This window comes from Spermophilus citellus (genome assembly GCF_964194105.1).
Source record: "Spermophilus citellus genome assembly, chromosome: 11".
Classification (NCBI taxonomy): domain Eukaryota; kingdom Metazoa; phylum Chordata; class Mammalia; order Rodentia; family Sciuridae; genus Spermophilus; species Spermophilus citellus.
Window position 1 is genome coordinate 57,789,543 of NC_138192.1, and position 13,258 is coordinate 57,802,800.

The 13,258-nt window shown below is 35.0% G+C and overlaps 1 protein-coding gene across 1 annotated transcript in view; it reads left to right on the plus strand.

Moving 5' to 3' along the window:
- The window catches only part of ARL6IP6 (ARF like GTPase 6 interacting protein 6), a gene marked incomplete at its 5' end in the record, with an annotated part of 36,928 nt that overhangs the window by 7,955 nt on the left and 15,715 nt on the right, over window positions 1-13,258 (plus strand). The window contains one exon of the mRNA XM_081261241.1: window positions 11,838-11,970. Within this exon, the coding sequence (XP_081117367.1) occupies window positions 11,838-11,970 (133 nt within the window). The remainder of the gene's footprint in view (window positions 1-11,837; window positions 11,971-13,258) is intronic.

A 13,258-nucleotide genomic window follows, 5' to 3' on the forward strand; every position in this document is an offset into this window, starting at 1 on the left:
TATAAAATTCCGGTTAAGGAATTTGGATAGAAAATCTCCACCCTCTTCTTTCTTTGCCTTAGGTAAGTCCAGTAGGTTTCAATTGGTGGGAATTGAGCTATAGACAAGGAAAGAAGTTTTCCCCCTGGAAATTTGTACTATATCCTTGTTTACTGCGCTGATGCACAAGAATGTTACTTGCAACATTTTTTTTTTAATAATGAAAAAAGGAAATAATAAAAACATGCAGTGGAACTATGGCTGTGTATACTAATAGGAAAGATCTCCATCACCAGACAGTGTGGTGCATGCCTCTAACCCCAGAGGCTTGGGAGGCTGAGGAAGCAGGATCATGGATTCAAAGCCAGCCTCAGCAACAGTGAGGTGCTAAGCAACTCAGTGAGACCCTGTCTGTAAATAAAATACAGAATAGGGCTGGAGATGTGGCTCAGTGTTTGAATGCCCTCTGAGTTCAATCCCCTGGTACTCCCCCCCAACAACAACAACAAAAAGATCTCCATCATAGAATATTAGATTTTAAAAAAGCAAAGTGCAGAACAATCTTTTTTTTTTTCTGGCAAAAATTATATTTGTGAAAAATATGCTGAGAAAATACATAAATATAAATAGCTCAATATATCTACCTCCTCTACCTAGATACCTGTAATTTTTGAAAGAAGACACAACAAGCTCTTAGCTGATTACTTTTAAGAGTAGAATTAGTGTACTTGGGAAGATACACTTTAACTTCATTTTATATGCATTCAATTTTCATATCCTTAATTCTTAGTAAAGTTGGTTTATGAAACAAAAAGTTTTAAAATTTTTAGCTTGAGGATTCTGGACATAGTGAGTTGTAACAAATTTGATTATATTGAGTTAACTTCTGTGGCTTTTTTCTTTTACTCATAAACGAGTTGAGTTTTCTGAACTTAAGCACAGTATCACAATGTACTCTTTAGCCCTATTATTGTGACATGACTTTGTTAATTCGTAATGAATATAAAATAATATGTCCAATTATAGTCATCACTTGGATTGCACAATAGAAGTAATCATTTCAGAAAAACTCAAGAACATTCTTATTAAATTTAGACAGGTACCCTATTAAAACACCTGAATGAAAAAGTTTGGCTTTAGAAAGCCTCATGTTTTGTTATTTTTAAATGTTATTTTGTATGTTTCCTCATTTTTTCCACTTAGGAATCTTGAAGTTTCATTATTTCATAGCCGCCCCAAACACAAATACTTGATTTTTATTTTAATTACCATCTTTGTTATTTGCTACTTTACATGTTATGTTAAACATTTTCCTCCCCTTTCTAAAGATGTTTATCTAAGCAGTAGCAAATAATAGCTATTTGGCAATATAGCCACCCATAAACTGTAATTGTATGCTGATTTTGTAATTTGTTTAAATCTAACTGGGATAGCAAGAAATTTATAAATACCATAGGCTTTACTAAGTTTCTGTCTGTCTAATCCCAGTTGAATTAAGGTTCTACTGGGTAGTACCGTGTTAGAATTTTGAGATGAAGATACATTCTAATGCCAAAGAAATTTGCTAAAGTGACATATCGTTGAATGTCTTTCATTTTGGCCTTTCACATGTAGCACTTGCAGCCAAAGCCTACTCTTTCTGTGTCCCACTAAGGGCAGAGGTACCTATAGACTGGCCTCTGGGCCGATCTATGAAGCTATATACAGCTACATACCCTATATGATGGATGGTTTCTTGTAGATGGCTTTGCCAGGAAGCCCCAGCTGCACTAACCTTCCCTAACCCCTGTATACACACATAAGTGCAAACACAAAACATGCTTTATTCAAACCAGGGACATTTCCTCCCCTCACTTCATTTCTTTCAGTTCCAAACAGACTTTCATGTATACCTCAAATCTGTTCATTATCTTTACTGTCTATCCAAGCTGTTTTGTTTACCCTCCTACCCCTGATTATATTTGTATCATCATTTTTGTAATAATGTTGCAACATAAAAACCAAAGAGATACTAGGGTTACTTCTCCTTTCTGCTTTGCTACATCCCTCTTCTGAAGGCATTGAAAGTACAACTTATTATCTCTGCAAAGGACCAGGAGAATGAGGAAGGAAGCTATCAGGAGAAAACATTTAGGTTAATCTTTCAAAAATACTTCACACATTTTGTTGAAGGTCAGTCTCAGTTCCTGGGTTTCACGTGGTTTGTAAACAAAACAATGCATGTATTTCTTGCCTGCATTTTACTTAAAGGCTTTGGTGGATCAGTTTTATGTATTCAGGAAGTTTGATAATTCTGAAGACATCCTTTAGTGTTGTCAACTTTTCCTTTGTCTCTGTACTCAGGAAACATTGTTGGTCATACACTTTAGTAATGGTAGCTTAGTAAACTGAAGGCAGTTTGAATATGATTCCACATAGATAAGGGTACAACTTCCCTGTCCCTCCACATTCAAGGACTATCTTACTGGAAATTTGGTGTAATTTTACTTTTCTGTTTACTTTTTGATGTAAATTATGTCAAAGATTTGATAGTAATGTGATCCAAATTAAAAAATATGAATAACAGTAAATATTGGTGAAGATGTGGGGAGAAAGGTACTCTAATACATTGTTGATGGGACTGCAAATTGGTGTAACCACTAAGGAAAGCAATATGGAGATTGCCTAGAAAACTAGGAATAAAATTACCATTTGACCCAGTTATCCCACTCTAGGTCTATACCCAAAGGAGTTAAAAACAGCATACTACAATGCAGCCACATCAATGTTTATAGCAGCTCAACTCACAATAAATAGCCAAGTTATGGAAACAACCTAGGTGTCCTTCAATGGATGAATGGATAAAGAAAATGTGATACATATATACCATGGAATATTACTCAGCCAAGAATGAAATAATGGTATTTGCTCGTAAATGGATAGGACTGGAGGCTATCCTGCTAAGTGAAATAAGCTAGTCTCAGGAAACCGAATTCTGATTGTTCTCTGATTTGTGGATGCTAACCCCAAACATGGGAGTTTGGAGAAGGGAATAGAAGAAATCCACTGGATTAGACAAAGGCAAATGAAGGGAGGTGGGGGAGGAAATAGGAATGACAGTAGAATTAATTGGATGTAACTTTCCTAGCCTTGTATTGAATTCATGGCCAAGGTAACTCCACAATATATACAACCACAAGAGTGGCATCCTAAATAAAATGTTATAGTCTATGTACATATAATTTGCCAAAATACATTTTACTGTCATTCTACTAAAAAGAACATAAAAAATGATAAACCCTTGTCTGCAGTTTTCTTTCTGTGGTTTTAGGTATCTATGATCAAAAGAGTTGAAAAATATTAAATGGAAATTTCCAGAAATAAAAATTTATGTTATAAATTGCATACTGGTTCAAATATTGTGTGATTCTGCGCCATTCTTACTTAGGACATGAATCATTTCTTTGTCCAGCATATTCACACTGTGTTACTGCCCCTTTATCACTACTTAGTGTTGTTATCAGCTGGTCAAAATAATTGTTGACATTTTTCAGGGTTTGTGTCCAGGTGATACACAAGAGAGACCATAATTTTCACATAGCTTATTACAATATGATATTCTACTTGTTCTAATTTACTAGTTATTAATATCTTACTGAGCCTAATTTCTAAATTAAGCTTTATCACATATATATAGGAAAAAGCAGTATATGTAGGTTCTACAGTTTCAGGCATTTGCTGAGGGACCAACTGAACCTGCATTGCTGAATATCTAGATTGTTTTCAGTCATTATTATAAGTAATGATACAAAGAATAATTTTGTGCATTTTTTATGCAAGAGTGTATATGTAGGACAGTTATCTAGAAGTAGAATTCTGGATGAAATGATATATACGTGGTGTCGTTTTAATAAATACACTACCAAATTGCTCTGCATAGAGATTTATCAGTTTAATTCCTCTAGCAGCAATGCATAAAGAATTTGTTTCTTCTTATCCTCAGTGTCAGAATTCTATCAGAGTTTTTAATTTTTGCCAGTTGATAATTATGAAAAATGATACCCAATTTTCTGATGATTGATTTTTTTTGTCTTCAGTATCACTTAAGTTCCTTTTCTAGGGTCATATTGTTAGCTTATTTTTATATTGGAATCTTAGATTGCTGGTCTTTTTCTTACTGGTTTCTATGAATTCTCTCATAGAAAAATTTTCCTTCATGCTGTAAGTTACAAATATGTATTATATTTAAAATATTTGCCATCCGCTTTGAGGTTTTTGCCATACATATTTAATTGTCTCTTTGTGTATACATGTAAATAGTGGAATATATGGATTTTAAAAATTAGACCCTTTTCTGTCAAAGGCATGACTTTTCTGATGATTCTTTTCATACCTTTCTGTTTAGGGAAGAAAAAGCATAATTCATAATAATATGTTAAAACACATTAGTGTGTTTTAGAATTTAGCATGGGACATGGATCCAACTTTTTTTTTTTTTTTTTTTTTTTTTTTTTTTTTTTTTTTTGGAGCTAGGGATTGAACCCAAGGCCTTATATATGCTAGCGCTACAACTACCACCTTCTCAGACTCTAATAATGTTTTTTAAAACATAATCTCTTTGACCCTTTTTCTAGATTTTGTATTCTGCTCCATTCTTTTGTTTATTCATATGCTAGTACAACTATTTTAAATATTTGTGGTCCTATAGTATGTTTCAATATCTGGTAGAATTTGATTTCGTTTGACTATTACTGTTGATCATCTTAAAAACTTTAAGATTAGCATTTTTTCTTCCAAGAAAAAGTTAATATTTTCAGTCAGAATTTTGTTGTTCTCTCTTAACATCTGGTTTGTTCAAAATCAGTTATCACAGTCTATAATTATCTGTTATCTTTCTCCCTACTAGAATTATTCCATAAAGACAGTGATGTTTTGTGTTTCATTTATCACTCTATGCCTATCTGATAACATAGTAATGAACACATAATAGCCCTTGTATATATTTTGTTGAGTAGATGGAACAAGTAAATTAATTTATGAAGGAATTTTGAAAACTCGACATGCAAATAAAGCTGTACAGCTAATAAAGGGAGGTGGCCACTGACTGTGGACTTAAGATTCTCAACAAGAACAGATCATTGCCCTTTTAATACCCTTAACGAGTTATGAATAGTATATAAAAAAAGTATATAAAAAAACTTTATTAGTATGTCTTTTCACTTTTTTTATATTCATATTCTATTTCTCAATCCTTATTCCTTTCCTTGATTTTACTGTAATACCATGCTTTTGACTTGATTTTACTGTAATACCATGCTTTTGACTTGATTTCTATGGGGTGAGGGAATACTGTTCTCAAATCGACTGCAAATAAACTGTTGTCTGTTATAAACTATTATTCCAACTCATTGGTAAACTGGGAGTCAACCTTTGTTTGCATATTGAGCAAGGCTGAAGAATCATAAGGTTTATGATTTTTATATGAAAAGTTTGAGAAAGAGGTACTCCAAAATTGATTCATATGTCAGAAGTACCTGGTGTAGAATGAATCACTTAGTACTAATTAATAAAACATAGCAAGCTATGATTCATTAAGTTATCTGAAATATGTCAAGACATCTTAAGAGTGAAATGTTTTAATCATTTTTCCTATAGTCAAATTTTAAAAATGAAAGTATTCTTAAGTTGAATTTGTTCCTCTATATAGTAAATTTAATCAAATATAATGATGTGACTTTTATTTATTTTTTTTAAAGTTCTTTCCATTTTATTTTATGTTGGACTGACTTTTTTTTTATTGTTGATCGTTCAAAACATTACATAGTTCTTAATATATCATATTTCACAATTTGATTCAAGTGGGTTATGAACTCCCATTTTTACCCCGTATACAAATTGCTGTATCACATCAGTTACACTTCCATTGATTTACATATTGCCATTCTAGTGACTGATGTATTCTGCTGTCTATCCTATTCTCTACTATCCCCCCTCCCCTTCCCTCCCCTCCCCTCCCCTTCCCTCCCCTCCCCTCCCCTCTTCTCTCTCTACCCCCTCTAATGTAAATCATTTCTTCCACTTGTATTATTCTTCTCGTACCCCCATTTCCTCTTATATGTAATTTTGTATAACCCTGAGGATCACCTTCCATTTCCATGCAATTTCCCTTCTCTCTCCCTTTCCCTCCCACCTCTCATCCCTGTTTAATGTTAACCTTTTTCTCAAGCTCTTCGTCCCTACCCTGTCCTTGGTTACTCCCGTTATATCAAAGAAGTCATTTGGCATTTGTTTTTTAAGGATTGGCTAGCTTCGCTTAGCATAATCTGCTCTAATGCCATCCATTTCCCTCCAAATTCTATGATTTTGTCATTTTTTAATGCAGAGTAATACTCCATTGTGTATAAATACCACATTTTTTTTATCCATTCATCTATTGAAGGGCATCTAGGTTGGTTCCACAATCTTGCTATCGTGAATTGTGCTGCTATGAACATCAATGTAGCAATGTCCCTGTAGCATGCTCTTATTAGGTCTTTAGGGAGTAGACCGAGAAGGGGAATAGCTGGGTCAAATGGTGGTTCTATTCCCAGCTTTCCAAGAAATCTCCATACTGCTTTCCAAATTGGCTGCACCAATTTGCAGTCCCACCAACAATGAACAAGTGTACCCTTTTCCCCGCATCCTCTCCAGCACTTGTTGTTGTTTGACTTCATAGTGGCTGCCAATCTTACTGGAGTGAGATGGTATCTTAGGGTGGTTTTGATTTGCATTTCTCTGACTGCTAGCGATGGTGAGCATTTTTTTCATGTACTTATTGATTGATTGTATGTCCTCCTCTGAGAAGTGTCTGTTCAGGTCCTTGGCCCATTTGTTGATTGGGTTATTTGTTATCTTATTGTCTAATTTTTTGAGTTCTTTGTATACTCTGGATATTAGGGCTCTATCTGAAGTGTGTGGAGTAAGCTTTGTTCCCAGGATGTAGGCTCCCTGTTTATCTCTCTTATTGTTTCTTTTGCTGAGAAAAAACTTTTTAGTTTGAGTAAGTCCCAATTGTTGATTCTAGTTGTTAACTCTTGCGCTATGGGTGTCCTATTGAGGAATTTGGAGCCCGACCCCACAGTATGTAGATCATAGCCAACTTTTTTTCTATCAGATGCCCTGTCTCTGATTTAATATCAAGCACCTTGATCCATTTTGAGTTAAGTTTTGTGCATGGCGAGAGAAAGGGATTCAGTTTCATTTTGATGCAAATGGATTTCCAATTTTCCCAGCACCATTTGTTGAAGATGCTATCCTTCCTCCATTGCATGCTTTTAGCCCCTTTATCAAATATAAGATAGTTGTAGTTTTGTGGATTGGTTACTGTGTCCTCTATTCTGTACCATTGGTCCACCCGCCTGTTTGGTACCAGTACCATGCTGTTTTTGTTACTATTGCTCTGTAGTATAGTTTGAAGTCTGGTATCGCTATACCGCCTGATTCACACTTCCTGCTTAGCATTGTTTTTGCTATTCTGGGTCTTTTATTATTCCATATGAATTTCATGATTGTTTTATCTATTTCTACAAGAAATGCTGTTGGGATTTTGATTGGCATTGCATTGAACTTATAGAGGACTTTTGGTAATATCGCCATTTTGATGATGTTAGTTCTGCCTATCCATGAACAGGGTATATTTTTCCATCTTCTAAGGTCTTCTTCTATATCTCTCTTTAGGGTTCTGTAGTTTTCATTGTATAAGTCTTTCACCTCTTTTGTTAGGTTGATTCCCAAGTATTTTATTTTTGGGGGGGATATTGTGAATGGAGTAGTTGTCCTCATTTCCGTTTCAGAGGATTTGTCGCTGATATACAGGAATGCATTTGATTTATGCGTGTTGATTTTATATCCTGCCACTTTGCTGCATTCATTTATTAGCTCTAATAGTTTCTTTGTAGACCCTTTTGGGTCTGCTAGGTATAGAATCATGTCCTCTGCAAATAGTGATAATTTAAGTTCTTCTTTTCCTATTTTTATGACTTTAATTTCTTTCATCTAATTGCTCTGGCCAGTGTTTCGAGGACTATGTTGAACAGAAGTGGTGAGAGAGGGCATCCCTGTCTTGTTCCAGATTTTAGAGGGAATGCCTTCAATTTTTCTCCATTCAGAATGATGCTGGCCTGTGGCTTATCATAGATTGCTTTTACAATGTTGAGGTATGATCCTGTTATCCCTAATTTTTCTAGAGTTTTGAACATAAAGGGATGCTGTACTTTGTCGAATGCTTTTTCTGCATCTATCGAGATGATCATATGGTTCTTATTTTTAAGTCTATTGATGTGGTGAATAACATTTATTGATTTCCGTATATTGAACCAGCCTTGCATCCCAGGGATGAATCCTACTTGATCATGGTGTATAATTTTTTTGATATGTTTTTGAATCCGATTCACCAGAATTTTATTGAGGATTTTTGCATCTAGGTTCATTAGAGATATTAGTCTGTAGTTTTCTTTCTTTGAAGTGTCTTTTTCTGGTTTGGGCATCAGGGTGATGTTGGCCTTGTAGAATGTATTTGGAAGTTTTTCCTCTTTTTCTATTTCCTGAAATAGCTTGAATAGTATTGGTGTTAGTTCCTCTTTAAAGGTTTTGTAAAACTCTGCTATATACCCATCCGGTCCTGGGCTTTTCTTAGTTGGTAGTCTTTTGATGGTTTCTTCTATTTCCTCTATTGTTATTGGTCTGTTTAGGTTGTCTATATCCTCCTGACTCAATCTGGGCAGATCATAAGACTTAAGAAATTTATCTATGCCTTCACTATCTTCTATTTTATTGGAGTATAAGGATTCAAAATAATTTCTGATTATCTTCTGTATTTCTGAAGTGTCTGTTGTGATATTGCCTTTTCATCCTGTATGCTAGTAATTTGAGTTCTCTCTCTTCTCTTCGTTGATTTTATTTATTGTTTCAAAGAACCAACTTTTAGTTTTGTCAATTTTTTCAATTGTTTCTTTTGTTTCGATTTCATTAATTTCAGCTCTGATTTTAATTATTTCTTGCCTTCTACTTCTTTTGCTGCTGTTTTGCTCTTCTTTTTCTAGGATTTTGAGATGAAGTATGAGATCATTTATTTGTTGGCTTTTTCCTTTTTTAAGGAATGAACTCCAAGCAATGAATTTTCCTCTTAGAACTGCTTTCAATGTGTCCCATAGATTCCAATATGTTGTGTCTGTGTTTTCATTTAACTCTAAGAAGTTTTTAATTTCCTCCTTGATGTCTTCTAAAACCCATTAATCATTCAGTAACCTATTGTTCATTCTCCAAGTGATGCATGATTTTTCCTTCCTTCTTTTATCATTGATTTTCAGTTTCATTCCAGTATGATCAGATAAGATGCATGGTATTATCTCTACTCCTTTATATTGTCTAAGATTTGCCCTGTGACATATATATGATCTATTTTTGAGAAGGATCCATGTGCTGCTGAGAAAAAAGTGTAACTACTTGATGTTGGGTGGTATATTCTATATATGTCAATTAAGTCTAGGTTGTTAATTGTGTTATTGAGTTCTATAGTTTCCTTATTTAACTTTTGTTTGGAAGATCTGTCCAGTGGTGAGAGAGGTGTGTTGAAGTCTCCCATGATTATTGTATGGTGGTCTATTAGACTCTTGAACTTGAGAAGAGTTTCCTTGATGAACATAGCTGCACCATTGTTTGGGGCATATATATTTATGATTGTTATGTCTTGTTGGTATATGTTTCCCTTGAGCAGTATGTAGTTTCCCTCTTTATCCCTTTTGATTAACTTTGGCTTGAAATCTATTTTATTTGATATGAGTATGGACCCTCCTGCTTGTTTCCGCAGTCCATATGAGTGATATGATTTTTCCCAACCTTTCACCTTCAGTCTATGTATATCTTTTCCTATGAAATGCGTCTCCTGTAGGCAGCATATTGTTGGGTCTTGTTTTGTGATCCATTCAACTAGCCTGTGTCTCTTAATTGGTGAGTTTAAGCCATTAACATTTAGGGTTATTATTGAGATATGGTTTGTTCTTCCAGCCATATTTGTTTATTAATGTTAGTAAACCTGATTTGTTTTCCTCTTTGATTACTTTCCCCCCTTTACTGTCCTACCTCCCACTGTTGGTTTTCATTGTTATTTTCCATTTCCTCTTCCTGTAATGTTTTGCCAAGGATTTTTTTGAAGAGATGGTTTTCTAGCTGCAAATTCTTTTAACTTTTGTTTATCGTGGAAGATTTTAATTTCATCTTCCATCCTGAAGCTTAATTTCGCCGGATACACGATTGTTGGTTGGAACCCATTTTCTTTCAGTGTTTGAAATATGTTATTCCAGGATCTTCTAGCTTTCAGAGTCTGTGTTGAGAGATCAGCTGTTATCCTGATTGTTTTACCCCTAAATGTAATCTGCTTCCTTTCTCTTGTAGCTTTTAAAATTCTCTCCTTATTCTGTATGTTGGGCATCTTCATTATAATGTGTCTAGGTGTGGATCTCTTATGATTTTGCACATTCGGCGTCCTGTAGGCTTCTAGGATTTGGGATTCTGTCTCATTCTTCAAGTCTGGGAAGTTTTCTCGTATTATTTCATTGAATAGATTGTTTATTCCTTTGGTTTGGAGCTCTGTGCCTTCCTGTATCCCAATGACTCTTAAGTTTGGTCTTTTAATGTTATCCCATATTTCTTGGATGTTCTGCTTGTGGTTTCTTAGCAGTCTTGCTGAGGTGTCTATGTTCTTTTCAAATTGAAATACTTTGTCTTCATTGTCTGATGTTCTATCTTCTAAGTGATCTACTCTGCTGGTAGTATTGTCAATTGAGGTTTTAAGTTGGTTTATTGCTTCCTGCATTTCTAGGATTTCTATTTGTTTGTTTTTTATTACCTCTATCTCCCTGTGAAATTGATCTTTTACTTCCTGTATTTGTTTATGTAGTTCCTTGTCAAAATGATCTTTCATTGTCTGATTTTGCTGTCTCATGTCTTCCTTGAGACTCCAGATCATCTGAAGCATGTATATCCTGAACTCTTTATCTGACATTCCATCTGTTGCAGCTATTACCTCTTCTAAAGTTGAGTTGAACTGCATTGCTTGTGGTCCTTTCTTTCCTTGTCTTTTCATACTGCTCACGTTTCTTTCTGCTTGGTGAAACTGTTGTGTTTTTGAAATTTTCCCTCTATTTATTTATATTGCTCTTGTATAGTTGAAAAATCTCCCTTGCAGGGCAGGGAGTGGCTGTGATCCTCCTCCAATTGGGGTGATCTGTCTACCACGCTGGCGGGCGCTAGGTCTGCTCTGCCGGTTGGTTGCAGGTCCGCCTACCCTGCAGGCGCGTGGGGCAGTTCTGTCACTCCGCAGGTTGCTGGGCCTGACCTGCTGGTGGGTCGCAGGTCCGCCTACCTTCCAGGTGCAGGGGGAGGGGGCGGGTCCGCCCCTCAGCAGGCCGCTGGACCTTTTCTGCTGGTGGGTCGCAGGTCCGCCTACCCTGCAGGTGCAGGGGGAGGGGGCGGCTCCGCCCCTCAGCAGGCCACTGGGCCTGATCTGCTGGTGGTCACAGATCCGCCTACCTTCCAGGCACGGGGGGAGGGGGCGGGCCTGCCCCTCAGCAGGCCGCTGGACCTTTTCTGCTCGTGGGTCGCAGGTCCTCCTACCCTGCAGGCGCGTGGGGCAGCTCTCGTGATGTGACTTTTAGTTGTTTTAATAACTTCTACTTCTGGCTTAGTTTTTATTAAAGTCAATCTCTTATTATAATATTTGTTACACTTAGTCAAAGACCAGAAATACATATGATCTTCTGAACATGAAGACACTTGTTTAATTAAAATTGTTATAGTGTTAATAATTTTAAGTTTCCTGCTCTCTCTTCCTTCCCACAAAGGATTCTGGACTCTACTTATAATATCCCTAATTGCTGGATTCTCCTGTTGCAGCTTTTCTTGGACAGTTACATATTTTGATTCTTTTGAACCAGGAATGTTTCCTCCTACTCCTCTTTCACCTGCCAGGTTCAAGTAAGTATTCCTAGGTTTTTTTGTTTGTTTGTTGTTTAATCCATTCAAATTTTGTTAAAAATACTAAAATAGATATGTTGAGACTCTAGTCTTTGTGAATTACAAATCACACAGATTTTTCAGCTTGTAGGCTTATCTGTTAGATAAATAAAGAATATTTTAAATGCCATATCTAGATAATGCAGTTTTAAAAAATGAAATCCAAGGAATTATCTAAGAACTGGGGGGACTTTGGTAGATATTTGTATCTCTTGGATAGAATTTTATTAGAAATAATTTATGAAGTCAAAATAAATGTCAACAATTTGAATGTTTTACTAGATTCACATATAAATGGTCAATCTTAAAACACAAAACTTTTTTAACAATTGGATTGGAGTTTTCCTCAGGATTTAAACTTTGTGTAATAATTTAGAAACAGGCATCTATGGTACCCAGTTTATAGTTCTAGAGCAAATTGTGTGCTTTTTATAGTGGATTAGTGTTAAATTTCTTTGGTCTGTATTTTCTGTGTTTCAGAAAATTTTAGGAAATTCAGTAGACAGTAATTAATCTAGTTTATTCATACCAGGAAAGCTCTAGTTTTAAATATTGATTCCCAAATAAGAGCATCAAACATCTCTAGTTTTTTCTATATGTTATTATAGTTGTTTCTATTGTTATTACTACCAGTTCAAGCCCACCTGTTGAATAGGTTGTAGATATAAGAGCATGCATTTGAGATACTCTGTAAATGTGAAGTTATATTAATGATAGTTATTAATAATCATTAGTATAATTGGTTTTCTTTTTTTAAAATATTTTTTTAATTGTTGATAGACCTTTATTTAATTTATTTATATGTAGTACTGAGAATCGAACCCAGTGCCTCACACATGCCAGGCTACTTCTGAGCCACAGCCCCAGCACACTTGATTTTCATTATCAGTTAACTTTCATTTTTTTCTACCATATAAAACTGTGTTTTTAAAAATTTTGACTTCTTGAAATTTTATGGGAATAGTAGTTTAGGGTTTGTTTGTGTGTATTTTAAATGTCTTAAAACCCTATAAGTAAAAATTATATAATTGCAAATAAATATAAGAGTTATCCCTAATAGTGCCATACAGTTCTTTAGTTTACATGGGTACCATTCAATTGCAAAGTTTATTTTGCTGAAAGATGAAGAGTTCAGTTGAAATGTATATTCTTTGCTGCCTATTGAATTCATTTTATTTTAATAGGTTATTTAATAAGGGTTATGAGTCTCTTACAATAGACTTATAAGTTACCAAAACTCTTAATGTTG